The sequence below is a fragment of the Brachionichthys hirsutus genome, chromosome 19 (assembly GCF_040956055.1).
Source record: "Brachionichthys hirsutus isolate HB-005 chromosome 19, CSIRO-AGI_Bhir_v1, whole genome shotgun sequence".
Lineage (NCBI taxonomy): Eukaryota > Metazoa > Chordata > Actinopteri > Lophiiformes > Brachionichthyidae > Brachionichthys > Brachionichthys hirsutus.
In genome coordinates this window covers 1,183,801-1,202,435 of record NC_090915.1, presented here as the reverse complement: position 1 = coordinate 1,202,435, position 18,635 = coordinate 1,183,801, and the positions used below count along the sequence as shown (strand labels likewise).

Here is an 18,635-nt window from a genome sequence, read left to right as displayed (position 1 = left end):
TGATCCGGTTAGAGGGGAGCGAGCTGCTTGGGGGAGGTCTGTGCTCTCTGGGTTCTGATCCGGTTAGAGGGGAGCGAGCTGCTTGGGGGAGGTCTGTGCTCTCTGGGTTCTGATCCGGTTAGAGGGGAGCGAGCTGCTTGGGGGAGGTCTGTGCTCTGGGTTCTGATCTGGTTAGAGGGGAGTGAGCTGCTTGGGGGAGGTCTGTGCTCTCAGGGTTCTGATCCGGTTAGGAGGGGAGTGAGCTGCTTGGGGGAGGTCTGTGCTCTGGGTTCTGATCCGGTTAGGAGGGGAGTGAGCTGCTTGGGGGAGGTCTGTGCTCTGGGTTCTGATCCGGTTAGAGGGGAGCGAGCTGCTTGGGGGAGGTCTGTGCTCTGGGTTCTGATCCGGTTAGAGGGGAGCGAGCTGCTTGGGGGAGGTCTGTGCTCTCTGGGTTCTGATCCGGTTAGAGGGGAGTGAGCTGCTTGGGGGAGGTCTGTGCTCTCTGGGTTCTGATCCGGTTAGAGGGGAGCGAGCTGCTTGGGGGAGGTCTGTGCTCTCAGGGTTCTGATCCGGTTAGGAGGGGAGTGAGCTGCTTGGGGGAGGTCTGTGCTCTGGGTTCTGATCCGGTTAGGAGGGGAGTGAGCTGCTTGGGGGAGGTCTGTGCTCTGGGTTCTGATCCGGTTAGAGGGGAGCGAGCTGCTTGGGGGAGGTCTGTGCTCTGGGTTCTGATCCGGTTAGAGGGGAGCGAGCTGCTTGGGGGAGGTCTGTGCTCTGGGTTCTGATCCGGTTAGAGGGGAGCGAGCTGCTTGGGGAAGCAGTGATGAAGAGGAGCTGCAGACCTTCCTCTCATCAGCAGACCCGGCCTGGAGGACGAAGCAGTGATGAAGAGGAGCTGCAGACCTTCCTCTCATCAGCAGACCCGGCCTGGAGGACGAAGCAGTGATGAAGAGGAGCTGCAGACCCTCCTCTCATCAGCAGACCCGGCCTGGAGGACGAAGCAGTGATGAAGAGGAGCTGCAGACCTTCCTCTCATCAGCCGACCCGGCCTGGAGGACGAAGCAGTGATGAAGAGGAGCTGCAGACCTTCCTCTCATCAGCAGACCCGGCCTGGAGGACGAAGCAGTGATGAAGAGGAGCTGCAGACCCTCCTCTCATCAGCAGACCCGGCCTGGAGGACGAAGCAGTGATGAAGAGGAGCTGCAGACCTTCCTCTCATCAGCAGACCCGGCCTGGAGGACGAAGCAGTGATGAAGAGGAGCTGCAGACCCTCCTCTCATCAGCAGACCCGGCCTGGAGGACGAAGCAGTGATGAAGAGGAGCTGCAGACCTTCCTCTCATCAGCCGACCCGGCCTGGAGGACGAAGCAGTGATGAAGAGGAGCTGCAGACCTTCCTCTCATCAGCAGACCCGGCCTGGAGGACGAAGCAGTGATGAAGAGGAGCTGCAGACCTTCCTCGCCGCCGAGCGTCTCTGAATTCTGCTTCTGTGCATTTTATTCAAGTCTTTGTAGAAACACGTTGTGATGAAGATAAACTTCCCGTTTCTGTTTGAATATCTTTATTCTGATCGGACTCTATTGATTAACGGCAGAAGAAGAAATGAAACTCCTGATCACATTTTATGGGCTTCCTCTCGCAGTGAAGTGACGGTTCTACAGTTTTGCCCTCCCGGGACTCGTCTGGACGACCCCCCCCGCCTGCATCCGCTCTATCTCTGCTGCTGTGAAGCCGAACTCCTGGAGGACCTCCGCCGTGTTCTGTCCGATCACAGGGTCCGGGGTGAGGCGAGGCTCCGCTGGAGTCCGGGACAGGACCGGTGCCGGCCGGGGGCTCTCCTCCCCGCTGGAGTCCCTGATGAAGGACGCCCTCTCCTGGTTGTGGGGGTGTGAGCTCACTTGATCCAACGACAGCACGGGTGTAACGCAGGCGTCGGTCCCGTCAAACACCTCCGACCAATCGGCTTGGGTTTTTGAGGCAAAGCGCTCCGCGAAGGTCCGTCTCAGCTCCGGCCAATCCCGGAAGCTCATCTGAGGAGGCAGCGTTCCCGCATCCAGCTCCAAGCCTGGACAGGAAAGGCGGATTCGTCAATAACCGAACGAACGGGGCCGCCTCCCATCTGGACTCCGTAGCAACCTTTCAGCAGCAGGCGGTAGAACTGCGGCTCGATGGCGCCCACGGCCAGGTACTTCCCATCGGAGGTCCGGTAGGTGTCGTAGAAGGGAGCGCCGCTGTCCAACAGGTTGTGTCCCCTCGGACGGTCCCACATTCCGACGCTCCCGGACTTCCACACGAACGAGCCCACGTACGCTGCTCCTTCGGCCTGGAGCAAATGAAGAAGGACGACTCGACGCATCCGATGTAACAACTATTTATCTTTCGGACTCAAACCGTCCGCGCTGGACGCTCTGCTCCTGTGGACGGAACGCCACGCAGAAGCAACGTGTGCGTTCCACACGACGTCCAGCAGTGGAACGAAGCCTGACTTACATTGACCTGCTCACCATGCTAGCGTCGATCACCTGTCCTTTCCCCGACCTCGTCCTCTCCAGCAGCGCTAGGACGATCCCCAGCGCGCAGGCTAGCCCGCCGCCGGCGAAGTCCGCCAGCAGGTTGAGCGGCGCGTAGGGCTTCTCGCCGCTGCGGCCCAGCCGGGACAAGAGGCCTGAGACACAAAGGAGGAGTTATCGTCCTGATCACCTTAGAGTCGCTGCCAGGCGCAGTACAAAGACGCAGTACAAACACGCAGTACAAACACGCGGTACCGAGGTGCTTGTACTCACCTGACATGGCGAGGTAGTTGATGTCGTGTCCCGCTGCAGTGGACAAAGGTCCGCTCTGCCCGTATCCGGTCAGGCGAGCGTAGATCAGACCAGGATTGTCCTTCAGCAGCTCCTGAGGACCAAGACCCAGCTTCTCCATCACACCTGAGCAGTCGGAGGAAAAACTCACCTGCAGCAAAACACGGTACCTCGTCTACCTCGTCCTATGTCCTAACAAAAGAAGTATTTCAAAAGAAGTATGTTGTTTACACGTACTTCTGAATTTTAATGTACAGTGGAACCTCGGTTCTCAAAAAACAAAGCAGAGTTTAAAACGCCTCTGAAGGCAAACAGATTCTCAGAGTTCGAGCCCACGAGTGGAGCCGGGGCGAACCGAAGACACGAAGGAAGGCGGAGTCTAAGCGAGCAGGTTGGGTTTGAGTCGACCTGAAGTAGGAGAGAGACTGTGCTAATGTTTCGCTTGGTTCTCTTTAACGTTACTATAGTAACTAAACGAATCACACCTGTTGTGACCGGTGGCTGAAAGGGTCTACCTGATGTCTCACCTTTACGGTAGGGCTCCAGCAGCACGTCAGACCGCATGCAGAGTCTCCTGAGGACAGCTAAGCCCTCTGACGTCTTCAGGTCGATGGCCACAGATTTCTTCCCTCGTCCTTGCGTGTCCACAGATGTAGAAACCTTGGTCCGGTCCACACGGATCACCTTAGCCCCAAAGTCAGCCAGTATCATGCCACAGAATGGTGCAGGAGCCAGGCCTGCCAGCTCGAGGACTCGGACTCCAGCCAGCGCCATGACGGGGTCACAGCTCGGATATCAACGTTCTGCACGGCAGAATAAACCAACCAGCACAGGGTAATAATGATGTATTACACTGTTATAAGCACAGGGTAATAATGGTGTATTAGACCGTTATAAACAGGGTAATAATGGTGTATTAGACCGTTATAAACACAGGGTAATAATGGTGTATTAGACCGTTATAAACACAGGGTAATAATGGTGTATTAGACCGTTATAAACACAGGGTAATAATGGTGTATTAGACCGTTATAAACACAGGGTAATAATGGTGTATTAGACCGTTATAAACACAGGGTAATAATGGTGTATTAGACCGTTATAAACAGGGTAATAATGGTGTATTAGACCGTTATAAACACAGGGTAATAATGGTGTATTAGACCGTTATAAACACAGGGTAATAATGGTGTATTAGACCGTTATAAACACAGGGTAATAATAGTGTATTAGACCGTTATAAACACAGGGTAATAATGGTGTATTAGACCGTTATAAACAGGGTAATAACGGTGTATTAGACCGTTATAAACACAGGGTAATAACGGTGTATTAGACCGTTATAAACACAGGGTAATAACGGTGTATTAGACCGTTATAAACACAGGGTAATAACGGTGTCTTAGACCGTTATAAACACAGGGTAATAATGGTGTATTAGACCGTTATAAACACAGGGTAATAACGGTGTATTAGACCGTTATAAACACAGGGTAATAATGGTGTATTAGACCGTTATAAACACAGGGTAATAATGGTGTATTAGACCGTTATAAACACAGGGTAATAATGGTGTCTTAGACCGTTATAAACACAGGGTAATAATGGTGTATTAGACCGTTATAAACACAGGGTAATAACGGTGTATTAGACCGTTATAAACACAGGGTAATAATGGTGTATTAGACCGTTATAAACACAGGGGGGACTTCCGGTGACGTCATGTTGACAGCAGCTTGAAGACACGCTCCGTCCGTAGCTTAATGTTTTCGAATATAATAGTTAATACTCGGTGGTTTTTGACGAACAAGATATGACTGCATCTCTGAGAAGTAAAGGACTACCCAAACTGGATTCAGCTACAGACAAAGACGCTAATTTGAAACAGCTAACTCTGAAGCAAGCAATGAGTGGGACCGGAACAGCTGATGCTAGCATGCTAGACGGCGAATCGAAAATACTCGCAGAACTTCAGAAACTGAGGAAAGACAACCAGGATGGACACACGCGAACACAATTATCGCTAATAAGACTGGAGACGTCTGTACATGAGTTGAAAGAAGATATGTCACAACTGCAAAAAAGAACTACAGCGGCAGAGGAACGTATTAGTGCTAACGAAGACTCCGCTAAGCGCTATGAACGGGCTCTGAGACACCTGCTACACAGAGAAATGGATCTGACTGCCCGATGCGAAGGGATGCAAAACCGACAAAGACGAAACAATATAAGAATTTATCAAGTAGCTGAAGAGAGCGAAGGAAGAGACATTAAGATCTTTGTACATGAGCTGCTTAAATCTGTTCTTCGACTCCCCTCTGAGCTAAACATCGTCATTGAAAGGGCACACAGAGCTCTCACTGCCAAGCCCAAGAGCCCCGATGCTGCCCCACGCTCGCTTGTTGTTAGGTTTTTGGATTTCTCAGTTAAAGACATTATACTGAGACAAGCCTGGGAGCAGAGAAAAGTTATATATAAAGAAAGACAGATCTACTTTGACCACGATTTCTCTCCCGAGCTGCAGAAGAAGAGAGCACTGGTGCGGGATGTAGTAAAACAGCTAAAGCTGAAGAAGATCCAGGCCAAGTGTATATTCCCTGCACAACTGAGAGTGTTTCTGGAGAATGGAGTGAAGACCTTCGCGACATTGACCGACGCTCTACCATCACTAACGGAGCTGGGGGTGCAGACCAGAGTGGACGAGAGGGAGCGCCTGGAGACGGAGTTGTTCCGAGATGGATGGAGCACTGCAGGAAGGAGAGCGAGCAGAGGCCCAGCGACACTCTCCCACACCGAGTTCAAAGCTTTCTTCAGCACCGAGGACGGATAAACTATTTTTATTAATATAAGTTAGAAGAATAAAAAACAAGATTTTCATTTAAGGACGGGACGTGAAGAGCATCAAGTGGAGGACCACTTAAGCCGCAACGTGCCGCTCTTTGAGCGGCTGGACGACAGCGGCTACACACGATGTGTTATTCCCGTGGAGGACCGGTCACCAACCTCTGCCCGAGAACCATCAGGGACTGGGTTACTGTCAGGTTATCCAGTTGGGTATGTGGAAGCCCATATTATTCTTTTTGTTGTTTTCTTTGTTTTTTGTTTATTATTATTATTTACAAATGTTATTTTGTCAATGAGACTTAGTTTTGGCAATTATTCTATTATATGTAATGATTTATCTGCAGTAACAAATATGTTTGAAACAAGACATGGTTTAATTATACTAAAAATAAAAAGTGATGGATAATGTAATCTGTGTTACTTATAATGTCAAAGGCTTGGGAAACCCGATTAAAAGGAAAAAAGTGCTAAATCAACTGAAAAAATGTAAATGTGCCATAGCGATGCTTCAGGAGACACATCTCTCTGAACTAGAACACATGAAGATGAGGAGAGATTGGGTCGACCAGCAGTATAGCTCCTCATATGGGAGGAAAAGAGGAGTGGCAATTCTGTTTAATAAATCAGTTTATTTTTGTCATGAAAAAACCTTCAGGGACAAAGAGGGGAGATATATTATGGTTATAGGTTGTATAAGTGGAATAAAACTAACTTTATTTAATTTATATGCCCCAAATGAGGAAGGTCCTAATTTCTTTAGAGACATGGCAGCACTGATAGCTGACAAAGCCGAGGGAATTGTCCTAATAGGGGGAGACTTTAACTGTGTTTTGAAAGGATCTATAGACAGGCTCCCTTCTGACTTTGGCCCAATCTCCAGGAAGACTCTTAGTCTTTGTGCACTGATGGATGAGCTGGGTTTGGTTGATGTCTGGCGACGGCTGCATCCGCGGGAAAAAGACTTTACTTTTTTTTCACATGTACATGGCAGCCATTCTAGGTTAGATATGTTTTTGATGTCTGGGGCAGATTCCCACAGAGCTACCCAGTGTAGTATAGAAGCAATCACCATATCGGACCATGCTCCAGTTTGTTTGAAATTAAAGTTGAGTAAAAATAATAACTTTAAATATTGGAGAGCTAATGTATCTATATTAAATAATGAAAGCGTTCAACAAAAAATTAAAAGAGGTATAACAGAGTATATTGAATTTAATGATAATGACACAGTATCTCCGTCCATATTATGGGAGGGAGCCAAGAGCGTCCTGAGGGGAAATATTATTTCAATTTCTTCAAGATTAAAAAAAGAAAGACTTTCTGAACAAATTGAATTGGAAAACAAAATTAGAAAGTTGGAAAAAGAATACCAAAGATTACAAAATAATGTTATATTGAATGAGTTGAAAGTAAGTAGGCAGAAATTAAATGATTTATTAACCTATAAAGCAGAAGGGCAGCTTCGATTCACAAATCAAAAGCATTATGAACAGGGAAATAGAGCAAGCCGGCTGCTAGCATTTCAATTGCGAAAAATACAATCAAGTAGAGTGGTTCACAAAATCAAGTGTCCAAGCACAGGGGACATTTTACTGCAACCTGAGAATATCGCAAAAGCATTTGCTACTTACTACCAGGAATTATATACAGAAGAAAGCTGTCCAAATAAAAAAGAAAATACTGAGAAATTTCTCAACTCTATAGAGCTCACCAAACTGACTGAAGAGGAGGCTGATCTCTTAACGGGTCCAATCACTAAAGAAGAAATAAAAAATAGCATATTAAAACTTAAAAATAATAAAGCTCCAGGAGTGGATGGTCTTCCAGGAGAATACTACAAAATGTTTGAGAAGGAATTTACGCCACTTTTGGATAAAGTCTATAACTATGCTTTGGCAGAGGGTGATCCTCCTCAGTCATGGTCTGAAGCTATTATTTGTGTTATTCACAAAGAAGGCAAGGACCCAACTCTATGTATGTCTTATCGCCCCATCAGCCTCCTCTGTGTTGATCTCAAAATACTTACTGCCATCATTGCAAACAGAATACAAAAAGTTATAAGAAAGCTTGTTAAACCTGATCAAACAGGTTTTATTACTAACAGACAGGGATCTGATAATGTTCGAAGGGCATTAAACCTTCAAACAGAGGCGCAGGGAAGGAGCACCCCATCAATGCTTCTTAGTTTGGACGCTGAGAAGGCGTTCGATCGGGTGGACTGGGGATTCCTCCAACAGACACTGAGACATATGGGTTTCAACAATAATTTTATTAAGTGGGTTCAAACTTTTTATAAAAACCCAAAATCACGGGTGAGGGTAAATGGCTATTGCTCAAATTTCTTTTCATTGGGACGCGGTACTAGACAGGGGGAAGTTCTGTCTCCCTCATTATTTGCTCTGAGTATAGAACCATTAGCCGAAATGATTAGATCCAATCCTCTTATACAGGGAATAAGAGATAATACTAATGTCCAGCATAAACTGTCGCTTTTTGCTGATGATATTTTATTATTTCTGGAGAATCCTATCATTTCTGTCCCAGCCCTGATCCATAGTCTTAAGGAATATAGCACAGTATCAGGTTATAAAATCAATACACACAAATCAGAAGCATTAATGATCACTGGAAATTGGCCGTCACAGCTGGATAATCTTGTTTCATTCAGACACTCCGAAAAGGGGTTCAGATATCTTGGCGTAATTCTTACCCCTAAAATCAAACAGCTGTTTTCATCAAATTATGATAAATTATTGAAAGACATAAAAAATGATCTAAATAGATGGGATATACTTCCAATTTCTTTTTTTGGGAGAATTGCATGCATAAATATGAATATTCTTCCTAGATTATTATTTCTGTTTCAAAACCTTCCTGTCTTCATACCACAATCCTTTTTTAAGTTACTGGATAAATGGATGTTAAAATTTATTTGGCAGAATAAAAGACCAAGAATACGCCTGAAGGTTTTAATGTCTTGCAAGGAAAATGGGGGCTTAAGATTACCTAATTTTAAACTGTATTATTGGGCAGCCCAAATAAAAGCAATGACATCATGGATTATTAGTGACCCAGAAACACAGTGGGTGTTTATGGAGAAGAATTCATTGTCGGGGATTCCCCTTTCCAGTCTTCCATTTCTGAGCCCGCAATCTCAGAAAAAAATGAATATATCAAACTTATGGGTTAAACAAACATTACAGATATGGAACAAGACACAAAAACAGTTGAAGGGGAAGGCTGTCTTATCCCGAGCGATGGCTATAAATAGAAACATTGAGTTTCTCCCTTCTTTATCAGATGGCGGATTTGGGAGATGGGCTGAGAGGGGGCTCATCACAGTGAATCAACTGTTTGAAGGAAATGTATTTAAAACTTTTGCCCAACTAGGAAGTAAATTTGATTTGCCATCAAGTGATTTGTACATGTACCTGCAGATAAGAAGCTATATCACAAAACATTCTGACTGGGAAGATATATTAAGAGAACCAACAAACATAGAGAAACATTTTATAAATCTGGTGGAAAAGGGTGGAGTAATGAAAAAACAATTGTCATTGATTTACCAACAGCTGCTGATTGATATCATGGACAATACTCAACATATTAAACAACAATGGGAATTGGAGTTAAATGTCACATTAGACGAGGTTTGGCAAAGTATTTGTTCTGGCTGTCACAGGGGGGTGGGTAGTCAGGTTTGGAAAGAATTTGATTGGAAGATGAAAATGAGATTCTTCACAACACCTTTAAAATCTTTCCTCATCAAATGTAGCACAACTGACAAATGCTGGAGAAACCGTGGACTGGTGGGAGACCAAACACACATCTTTTGGGACTGTCCTATTATTCTTAATTTCTGGGAAAAGGTTCAATTTACATTGAGAACAGTAATTAAAATCAATCTTTCGATGGACCCTTTGGTTTTCTTGCTGGACATTTTCCCAGACAGTTTCTCCCAGGATCAAAAATTTACACTCCATCTCTTGCTAATGACTGCAAGGAAAATTTTAACAATCTGCTGGATGAAACCTGAACCACCTACAATAGCACAATGGTTACAAAAAATAAGACAAGTATACTCTATGGAACAATTGACTGCACAATTACGGTTACAAACACCTGTCTTTGAAAGAAAATGGGATTTAAACAAGAACTTTCTCAATGTCACAAATCAGCCTTCATTTTAAGTTATTGCAATGGTAATTCATTTATGTTGTGTAATGCCCGGTCTCAGAACACTGTTTGTAGTAGCTTATTTTTTTATTTTTTATTTTTTATTTAATTTATTTATTTATTTATTTATTTTTTTGTTGTTGTTATTTATTTATTTATTTATAAATTTATTATTATTATTATTATTATTATTTGTACTTGTTGTTTCGTTTTGTTTGTTTTTTCTGTGAATAAAGTTAAAAAAAATAAAAAATAAACACAGGGTAATAATGGTGCACCGATAGACACAACGACTTGTTTGTCCCTTTCCCAGTGAGCAGAACGCCATTCGGACCTCCAGAACCGGCTTTCTAGTTGCCGGTGACCTTTGTCGGTTCGTGCATGCGCAAAGGAGTATAGCTATTTTATTTTTAATAATTAAAGATTTGTCTACGAGCCAGATTCAGCCGTCAAAAGAGCCACACCTGGCTCCCGAGCCATAGGTTCCTGACCCCTGACCCCTGCTCTAGAGCATTAATGAAGTCACTGATGTGGAAACATTAACGTTAACGTTATTCTGACGTGTTTTGATGTTCACTTGGATTTCATGCTAAGCAGAGTTAACGTGGCTCGATTGAACTTTGACCCAGTTTCAAAGTCCGCTTTAGCGTGCAGACCAACGGAAGGCACGCATTTGTGTCTACACGTGCGCGATACCTTTAGATGAATGTGAAACAACGCGCCTCGTCAACACGGAAGAGAGCGATACCTGAATGGGAGCTCGGTTCACCGGCAGCCTCAGCCCGGAGCCGGTTCGTTCTGCTGCGTGCGTCACACACCGGGGCGCGCCGGTCAACGCCGGGGCGGGCGGGCTTTATAGGTGAGTCATGTTTCCTCGAACTCTCTCCGTAATAAAGTGATTCTATTCAGACGTGGTAGCAGAACTCTTTATGTGACGTCATCAATATCGATGCAAATCAAAGACGTTATTTATTTGAGCGCTGACCCCGCCCAGCCGGTTGAATTTCGGTGTACGCCGTGATAAGTGCAACTATGTCCAGGATACTTCCGGGTGACCTCGGCACGGCGCTCGCAATAATTCTGGGAAATTGAGTTTTTTTTTACTATTTTAAGACAAGCGTTGTTAGAAAGGTTTTCCTCCAGCGAAGATCACTTTCGTTTCCTTGCTTCTTTCCTTTCCTTGGTCGTTTCCTTGGTCGTGAAGTTGTTTTCATGGTTTATAAAGATGATTTTTTAACTTATTGCAGAACATTCGCTGAATTAGGGAGGACCGCTGGGCCTCGGACGTGTGGGTGGATCTTTAGTCGAGGAAGAGGTGATTACATTTTGAGGCAGATCTAGGCTCAAATGCGGATCCTGGATCATTTTTCAAAGCCTTTTTTAATATTGTGCCAATATTATGAAAAAGAAAACATTTTGGTCAAGAGGAAAATATTAATGCCGTGGGAAACGTGATGCTCAACCACCGATATATGTGCAATTGGATCCAGATCCTGATCGTAAACAGATCTTCTCTTGAATCTGCTCATGAACACTTTCATCTGGACAGGATGTTCTCTTCGCCCTCACAGAGCGGGTTTGATTATCTGAGGATTGTTACAGGATTTTACTCTTGTGATAATCCTACATTGTTGCAGACAAAACATGGGCCGCTGTTTCATCCAGCTGTTAAACAGTTAAACAAGTAAAGAGCTACGTCCTGCACACATGTTCAAACACCTGCTTTCTTCTGAATTTACTTTTAATTCTCCATTTTTAGTGTAAGCATTTTCACAGCTTTCACTGGAACTGAGATGCTACATCAAACGGTTAATGGTGAACCGCTGCTGCAGGTGTGGACATGAGTCACAGGTAAGCAAACACAGCAGCAATAAAGACACCGGTCGTCATGGACCCTGGACCGGGCAGCAGAGGACAGGAAAACTCCTCCTGTCTGGTTTCCTTTGTCAGTAATGGACAGAGATATTTAAAATTGTTGACATGTAATGCAAATGTCCTCTAGTTTGCACCTTGATAGGTTTCCAGGAATATATTATATATATTATGTTCAAATGAATTAGAATTAAGGGATTAATCTGTCCTTAAGAAAAGGTTTATGTAGACCTTTCTGCCAATTCTTACTTCTGGGTTGTACTTTTTAAACTTGTATGGGCTATTTAACATTTACATTTGTTTTAGAACCCCACACAAAGATCTCACACCTTCATTAAAATAACTTGATACTACCGCAAATTCAGACAAGTGAAATAAGATAAAAGAAGCTAACACACATGTTTTAAAATCTGGTGTCAAAACGGGAAACGCAGAAGCTGTAATCAACAGGAACTTTAAAAGTGGAGCAGTAGCGCCCACTATCGGTCATTCACAGTAAGAACTCCTTTTAACTCCTCCCAATGTTACAGGTTAAAAGTTTAAAATATGTAATTGCTTTAACTTTGTCGTACATTGTCTACACATGTAGGAGAGGAAGAAGAAGAAAACCCTGCGACAGAAAACACGGACATCGTTTTCTTAAAAACGTAATTACACAATAATAACTTGCTTTATGTCATGTGATAAGTTACCACTGGGCACGGAAACGGTGTTTCTAATATTTGCTGAGTGTCGGACGTTGTTAATGTTTACAGTGGGTGTGTATTTATGTTAATATGCACTGAAATAAGCCCCTCAAATATCTCACATTAAAAACCATAAAGGACAAACATTTACTGAGCTGTGATAGAACGAGTGTGTAAAGAAACAAAGAGGCGCAATAATAAATAAACAACAAACAAAACAAAGGAATGTTTCCTCTTCCGCTGCATCCGGACAAGTTGTGTGGAAATATAATATAATTTTAACATTAAACCCATTTAATCAGTTAAAAATACAATCAGCTCTGATTCACTTTGACTCTTCATGTTGGTGTATAAAGACACCAAGAACCATCTAGAACCTTCCGGTGCTGATCCAGATCACTGTGTGGACGGTGTAGACCCAGTTAGGAGGGGAGGGGAGCGAGCTGCTTGGGGGAGGTCTGTGCTGCTATAGTAACGTTAACATATATGTTTGACTGCCTGCAGCTTCTAAATGTCAGATGCCTTCTGGGTAGCAAAGGTGAATAAACTCTGAGCGGCCGCCTCTTCCGACCTCGTGGCTCCCGTCTTCCTTTGGAAACGTGTTCCGGGCTGATAGTGACCCGGACGCTCGGCCCTGGATGACAGACAGAACTGTCGTCTCGGAGCTCCTTCCGAAAGCCGATAGAGACGGATTTGAGGTGTTTTGATTGCAGGAGTTTTTCCGCGGTCTGAACACGGAGGGTCGTCATGACGACGTGTGAGAAGAAGCAGATGCCTCCAATCCAACAGAACCATCTCATCTTCACGGTGTGTTCAAAGCCAGCGTCCGGTCTGTCGTTTGAGTTGGTGATCCACCCTCGAGGTCGGCTTCGGGCTTCAGTGTATCTCTCGTTACCGCAGACACATAAATTGTATTCTCTTTCCAAGGACAAGGACAAACAATCCCACACATCTGGAGAAGAGGAGGAGGAGGAGGCCTCCCAGGATACCAGCTCAGCAGTTTGTGGAAATGTTGGAAAATCGTCATCTGGTAAGGAAACTGGGGAAAGAAGCTTCCTGGTATTTTCCCCAACATTTGCTTCATCCTTCTGCAGAGCTTTGGAGAAATCATCCATTTAGCCTCGTTTTGGCACAAACAAACAAGCAACAAACAAAATGATCTCTGTTAGAGCCCAATAGCGAATGCAGGCGGCGCCGCCCTACAGGAACGCTGCACCCATGATTCCTGTTATGATCCATACATGTTTGATGCTCGAGGCTCCATTCGGTGCAAACTGCAGGGGGCAGCGAGACAATGGCCGTGTTTCCCAACCTGCCTGGAGCAGCAGAGGAAGGCGGCGCCGGGGTTTGCCTCGCCTCCCGTTCAGCAGCTGCAGTATTTGCACAGTTAAATCCGCGGCGGCTTTGATGATGCAAATAAAAACGAGCCACGTCTGGGTGTAGAAAGGGTTAATAAAGGTGGGTGGGGGGTGCAGGTGAGCTCACAGGCTCACAGGTTCACAGACTGAACTCGTTCCTGCACCTGTCAGGTGACCTGCTGCGTGAAGCGGTGACGTCATGACTTCTGGAATGAGCTCAGTTCCCTGCTCGCCTGTTAGCGACCTTCCCAGTATTCCTGTTTCCTGCCTGACTTCCTTGTTCTCATTCTGCTCCTGGTCGGATTTGGACTGATCACCTGATATTCTGGACCCTGCTTCATTAAACATGAACTAGGAATCTGCTCCATGCTTTCCCTCCTGCCGTGCTTTTGGGATTCCGTCTGCCAGTGTCGTCCGAATCGTGACGAACAGATTTGAATATGAACTAATCAGGAGACGGGAGGAACCGGGAGGAGCCGGGAGGAGCCGGGAGGAGCCGGGAGGAGACGGGAGGAGCCGGGAGGAGACGGGAGGAGACGGGAGGAGCCGGGAGGAACCGGGAGGAGACGGGAGGAGACGGGAGGAGCCGGGAGGAGCCGGGAGGAGACGGGAGGAGACGGGAGGAGCCGGTAGGAGCCGGGAGGAGACGGGAGGAGCCGGGAGGAGCCGGGGATCAGTGGATCAGAGGCAGGATTTCAAACGACGTTCTGAGCTTGTCTGCAGGCAGGCCTTGAAATGTGGGGCTGATGGACCCGGGATCGTTCAGCAACAACACGAAGGTGTGGAATCCCAGGCGAGGCAGAATGAACGATGGAGATCAGCTGTTTGTCCGCCTCCTCTTCATTTGGTTCGTCTTCTCTCTGGTGGAGGAACGCTCCTCTCCTCCGTCTGAAGAAGGTCTCTGGAGCACAATGCGAAGACAAGCAATGAGAAAAACACGGCAACAAAACGTAGCCGAGGGTTGCTGCTAGGAGGGGAAGTAAACAGGAAGTAAACAGGAAGTAAACAGGAAGTAAACAGGAAGTAAACAGGAAGTAAACAGGAAGTAAACAGGACAGGTAACGCAGCCGAAGCTGCAGCCTCGTTGGGAACACAAAGACTGAGCGAGTCCCACTAAACCACACGCTGGTCCAAGAATACTATACAGGAGGATAGAAGTACAAGCACAACAGTACTATGCAGGAGGATAGAAGTACAAGCACAACAGTACTATACAGGAGGATAGAAGTACAAGCACAACAGTACTATACAGGAGGATAGAAGTACAACCCAAACAGAGCCAGAGAAACCAGCTCCACCCCGAACGGGATCTCATCGCCGTCCTTAAACCTGCTCCAGCGTCTTTAAACACATTAATCCTTAAATGTAAATGCTTTTATGTGTTCTAGCATTTAACAGTGGCGTCAACTTTAACCTTTAACCTTTGTGTCGGTCAGGAGGCCTGCAGGGTGTGTACATGTATGCTATACATTTAAATAAAGGTTGACATTCAAACTAAACCATCACAGTCTGGATTTCATTTGACGTCATCAACCCTTGCTAGATTGTACCAACCACCAGACTCACGGCACGGGCCATGACGTCACGTCCATAAACACGCACAGTTGTGAGTCATTGGAGTTGTACGTTCCATTTGGAGCAGCGAGGAGAAGTTATTACATCGTTATTACCCCTCAGTGGCGCCCCCCCCCGAAATGGCCTATTTAAGCGCCCTCCGAACAGGAGACGCTCTCTGGCATCGCCTGAGGGGGCAAAAACCGTCCCGACCAATCAGCGCCCGCCTCGCGCGGAGGGCGGGAGATACTTCCCGGCCCGCTACAAATACTCCTCCGAACTTTACTTCTGCATTGTGAGCGCTTTCTGACGTCCGGGCGGTTCCCGAACTCCTCGCCGCTCCCCGCAGGGACACTCTGGAGGACAAATCGAACATATCCCGCGAGAGAAGCTTCAACTTCTGTGGAGAACAAAGAAGAAGCAGCGCGGAGTTGTGACGTCACGGGAGGCGCTGACGGCTAAACGAGGCGGACGCTACAAGCTCAGGTGCGGCACCTGCGAACATGACGCGACGGACCTGCGCGGCCACCGTCACCGGGATCGTCTCCGCCCTCCTGCTGGTCGCCGGGATCGGTTTGCTCGTGTCGCAAGTTTTCCGCACGTTGATGCACAACCGGCTGAAAAAGGTAAAAACACACCTTTCATTCTGAAGTTCTGGTGAAGCGCGTGACCGAGTGGCGCGTAAACACGCACACACTTCAGGATTACTACAAGTTATCACTCCAGGGCCGCTGCTAGACACAAAGCTGGGGGGCCCGTGCCCCCCTTTACCCAAACACGGAGCTGGGGGCCCGTGCCCCCTTTACCCAAACACAAAGCTGGGGGGGGCCATGCCCCCCTTTACCCAAACCCAAAGCTGGGGGGGCCCGTGCCCCCCTTTACCCAAACACGGAGCTGGGGGGCCCGTGCCCCCCTTTACCCAAACACGGAGCTGGGGGGCCCGTGCCCCCCTTTACCCAAACACGGAGCTGGGGGGCCCGTGCCCCCCTTTACCCAAACACAAAACTGGGGGGGGCCATGCCCCCCTTTACCCAAACACAAAGCTGGGGGGGGGCCATGCCCCCCTTTACCCAAACACAAAGCTGGGGGGGCCCATGCCCCCCTTTACCCAAACGCGGAGCTGGGGGGGCCCATAGTTGAGATATGTATTATTGAAGCCTGCTTCTAATGCTAACTATTGTTAGCAGTCAGTAGGGTGTACCCCCCCCCCCAGGTTATACATCCTATGACATCACAGCCCGTCAGACGTTTGCATTTTACAGACCTGAGAACATGCTAACTGGCTTATCTCGTAAACCTCGGATCATGAGTTTAGCTAAATTAAGAAATGTAATTTAGATGAGTTGTTTCCTCCTCTTCCTCTTCCTCTTCCTCTTCCTCGGTTCCGGTTTTCTGCTGCTGATCTTGCCTGAATTGCGTTATACTTGCGTTATACTTGCGTTATACTTTATGACACATTTATGACACCACACCGGGGAATTCAGACAACATGAAAGTGCTTTACGATCGCAGGTAGCTAATGAGACAACAGATCGGGGGTCGGCATCAGACCAGGTGCGTCTACCTGCTTGTCTTTGATTTGTGGCGTGTCTCCCCGAGGGCGTGGCTCTACGCCGCTGGAGGAGGCGGGGCCAGCTCTGAGATGCGTGCTCGGATGGAGGATGAATAGAAATCACCCCTTCGTGTGTGTTTATGTCTTCACGCCCGGTTTTTACGTGACTCCGTGGTTCCCAGGCGGATTCTGCAGCTCGGAATGAGGCTTTGGGTCGGCGCCGTGTAACACGTGACTCAGAAAGCTCCGGAGCAAAACGTCCCTGCGAGTCAGAAACACGGACGTGTGCGTTGATGGTTGGGCGTCGTGTGAGTCCTGAAGGCCTGTGAAGGATCTTCTTGTTCGGGTTCAGGGCTGCAGGTTAAACACACAAACGATTCCACGGATTCCGCCCAACCCTCTTATCTCCTGAGTGCAGCTTCATGTGATCCTCCGGGCCTCCCGTCCGCCTCGTACTTTAATCGAGAACAATAATGGGCTGCAAGAATCCTTCCTCTCGTTTCGGTCTCTGCAGACGTTTCCTTGTGGTTTGCCGCTCCATCGCCGTTGGCGCCAGCTAGCCAGCTACGAGGCTAGCTCCATTGATCAACCACAATGATCAATGAGTGCGTCGTCATTAGTGACGGTTGGGTGTTGCTGCCGTTACTGCGCAGACGCCATGCAGAACAAAAAACGACCTAGTGTCGTGATGCTACACGTAGCATTAGCCTAGCTTGCCCCTTTGAAACGCTCCGATGTTTGCTAGAGCAACAGGAGGCGTTGACAGAAGTTCCGTTTGGATTGTCTTAATATCTATATTATATATACGATCTACGGGACTTTAGTCCTTTGAAGTCTCACGTCGTTTGAGCTCCAAACCGCACGATTGAGGTATTTAAGATGGCGTTTAGCTGATGGCTGCTTGTGGCGAGCCGCTATCGCTGGCGTTTGCCTTATTTACACGCCGTTGCATCATAAATAGATACTGTTTACTTTACTCTGAGTCGGTCTGCAGCAGGAACGAGTCGTTTGTTGCGTCGCTGATCGTGCACGGTTTCACGCTCGCAGCCGAGGAGGACGTGCATGAGCACCGCGCACGCACGCACGCACGCTGTTCCTCCCTCGCTCCCGCATGGCCGCTCCCCCGCCGTGGTTACCCTCCCAGCAGCGCCCAGCCTCTTTCACACTGCTGGGTTTACTGGGAAACGGGCCGGGCTGGCGGCGCCTTAACGTCCGTACGATTCAACAGGCCCCGCCCCGCCCCGCCGGCGTGGAGGTGCTGCCCACCGTCCCTGATGAGGAGCGGATTATGAATGCTGTGGAAGCTCCGGTTCAATCCCCAGAACTTTATTAGTCGTACATAGAACAGCCTGACACGAGCTTTTTTTTTTTTTTTTTGTACATAGATTTTATTGAATTTTTGTTACAGAACATAAACAATAACAAACACTCTGTAATCAAATATATCAAAATACAAAGAAATATACACCACCATCCAAAATAAAGTTGCTTCATATAACTCCATACCATCGTCACTCAAAAACCCAACCCTGTAACCCCGCACCGCCCACTCGTTCCGCTCTAAGAGAAAAGAGAGAAAAAAAAGAAAAAAAAAGGAGAAAATCTAACAAAGTTAAGAATTAAAATATAGAAATAACTGAAATAAATACAACAAAAATAATAACATGCACAGTAAATTAAATCAAGTCACCAGGAAACAAAAACAATAAGTTCTGAGGTAGATGATGACATTAGATCACGGGAACACTCCAGTTCAGCGCATATCTTGACACGAGCTTTAAACAGCAAACTGGAATCCACCTTAAAGTGGATCTCGA

General features: G+C 46.9%; 3 protein-coding genes across 3 annotated transcripts in view; 2 read left to right on the top strand and 1 right to left on the bottom strand.

Moving 5' to 3' along the window:
* LOC137908944 (guanine nucleotide-binding protein G(I)/G(S)/G(O) subunit gamma-10-like) overlaps positions 1–18,635 on the top strand; it is a 46,708-nt gene that overhangs the window by 11,671 nt on the left and 16,402 nt on the right. The window lies entirely within an intron of this gene.
* amacr (alpha-methylacyl-CoA racemase) lies at positions 1,527–10,617 on the bottom strand. Its single transcript, XM_068753002.1, has 6 exons — positions 10,545–10,617; positions 3,304–3,579; positions 2,759–2,902; positions 2,480–2,640; positions 2,112–2,298; positions 1,527–2,040 (listed from the first exon to the last, which is right to left on the bottom strand). Exons 2-6 carry the CDS (start codon positions 3,548–3,550, stop codon positions 1,631–1,633), a joined length of 1,149 nt encoding a protein of 382 aa, XP_068609103.1. The 5' UTR covers positions 3,551–3,579; positions 10,545–10,617; the 3' UTR covers positions 1,527–1,630.
* Positions 15,770–18,635, top strand: part of LOC137908429 (lysosome membrane protein 2-like) — an 11,913-nt gene continuing 9,047 nt past the window's right edge. The window contains 1 exon segment of the mRNA XM_068752834.1: positions 15,770–15,892. Coding sequence (XP_068608935.1) covers positions 15,770–15,892 — 123 coding nt within the window.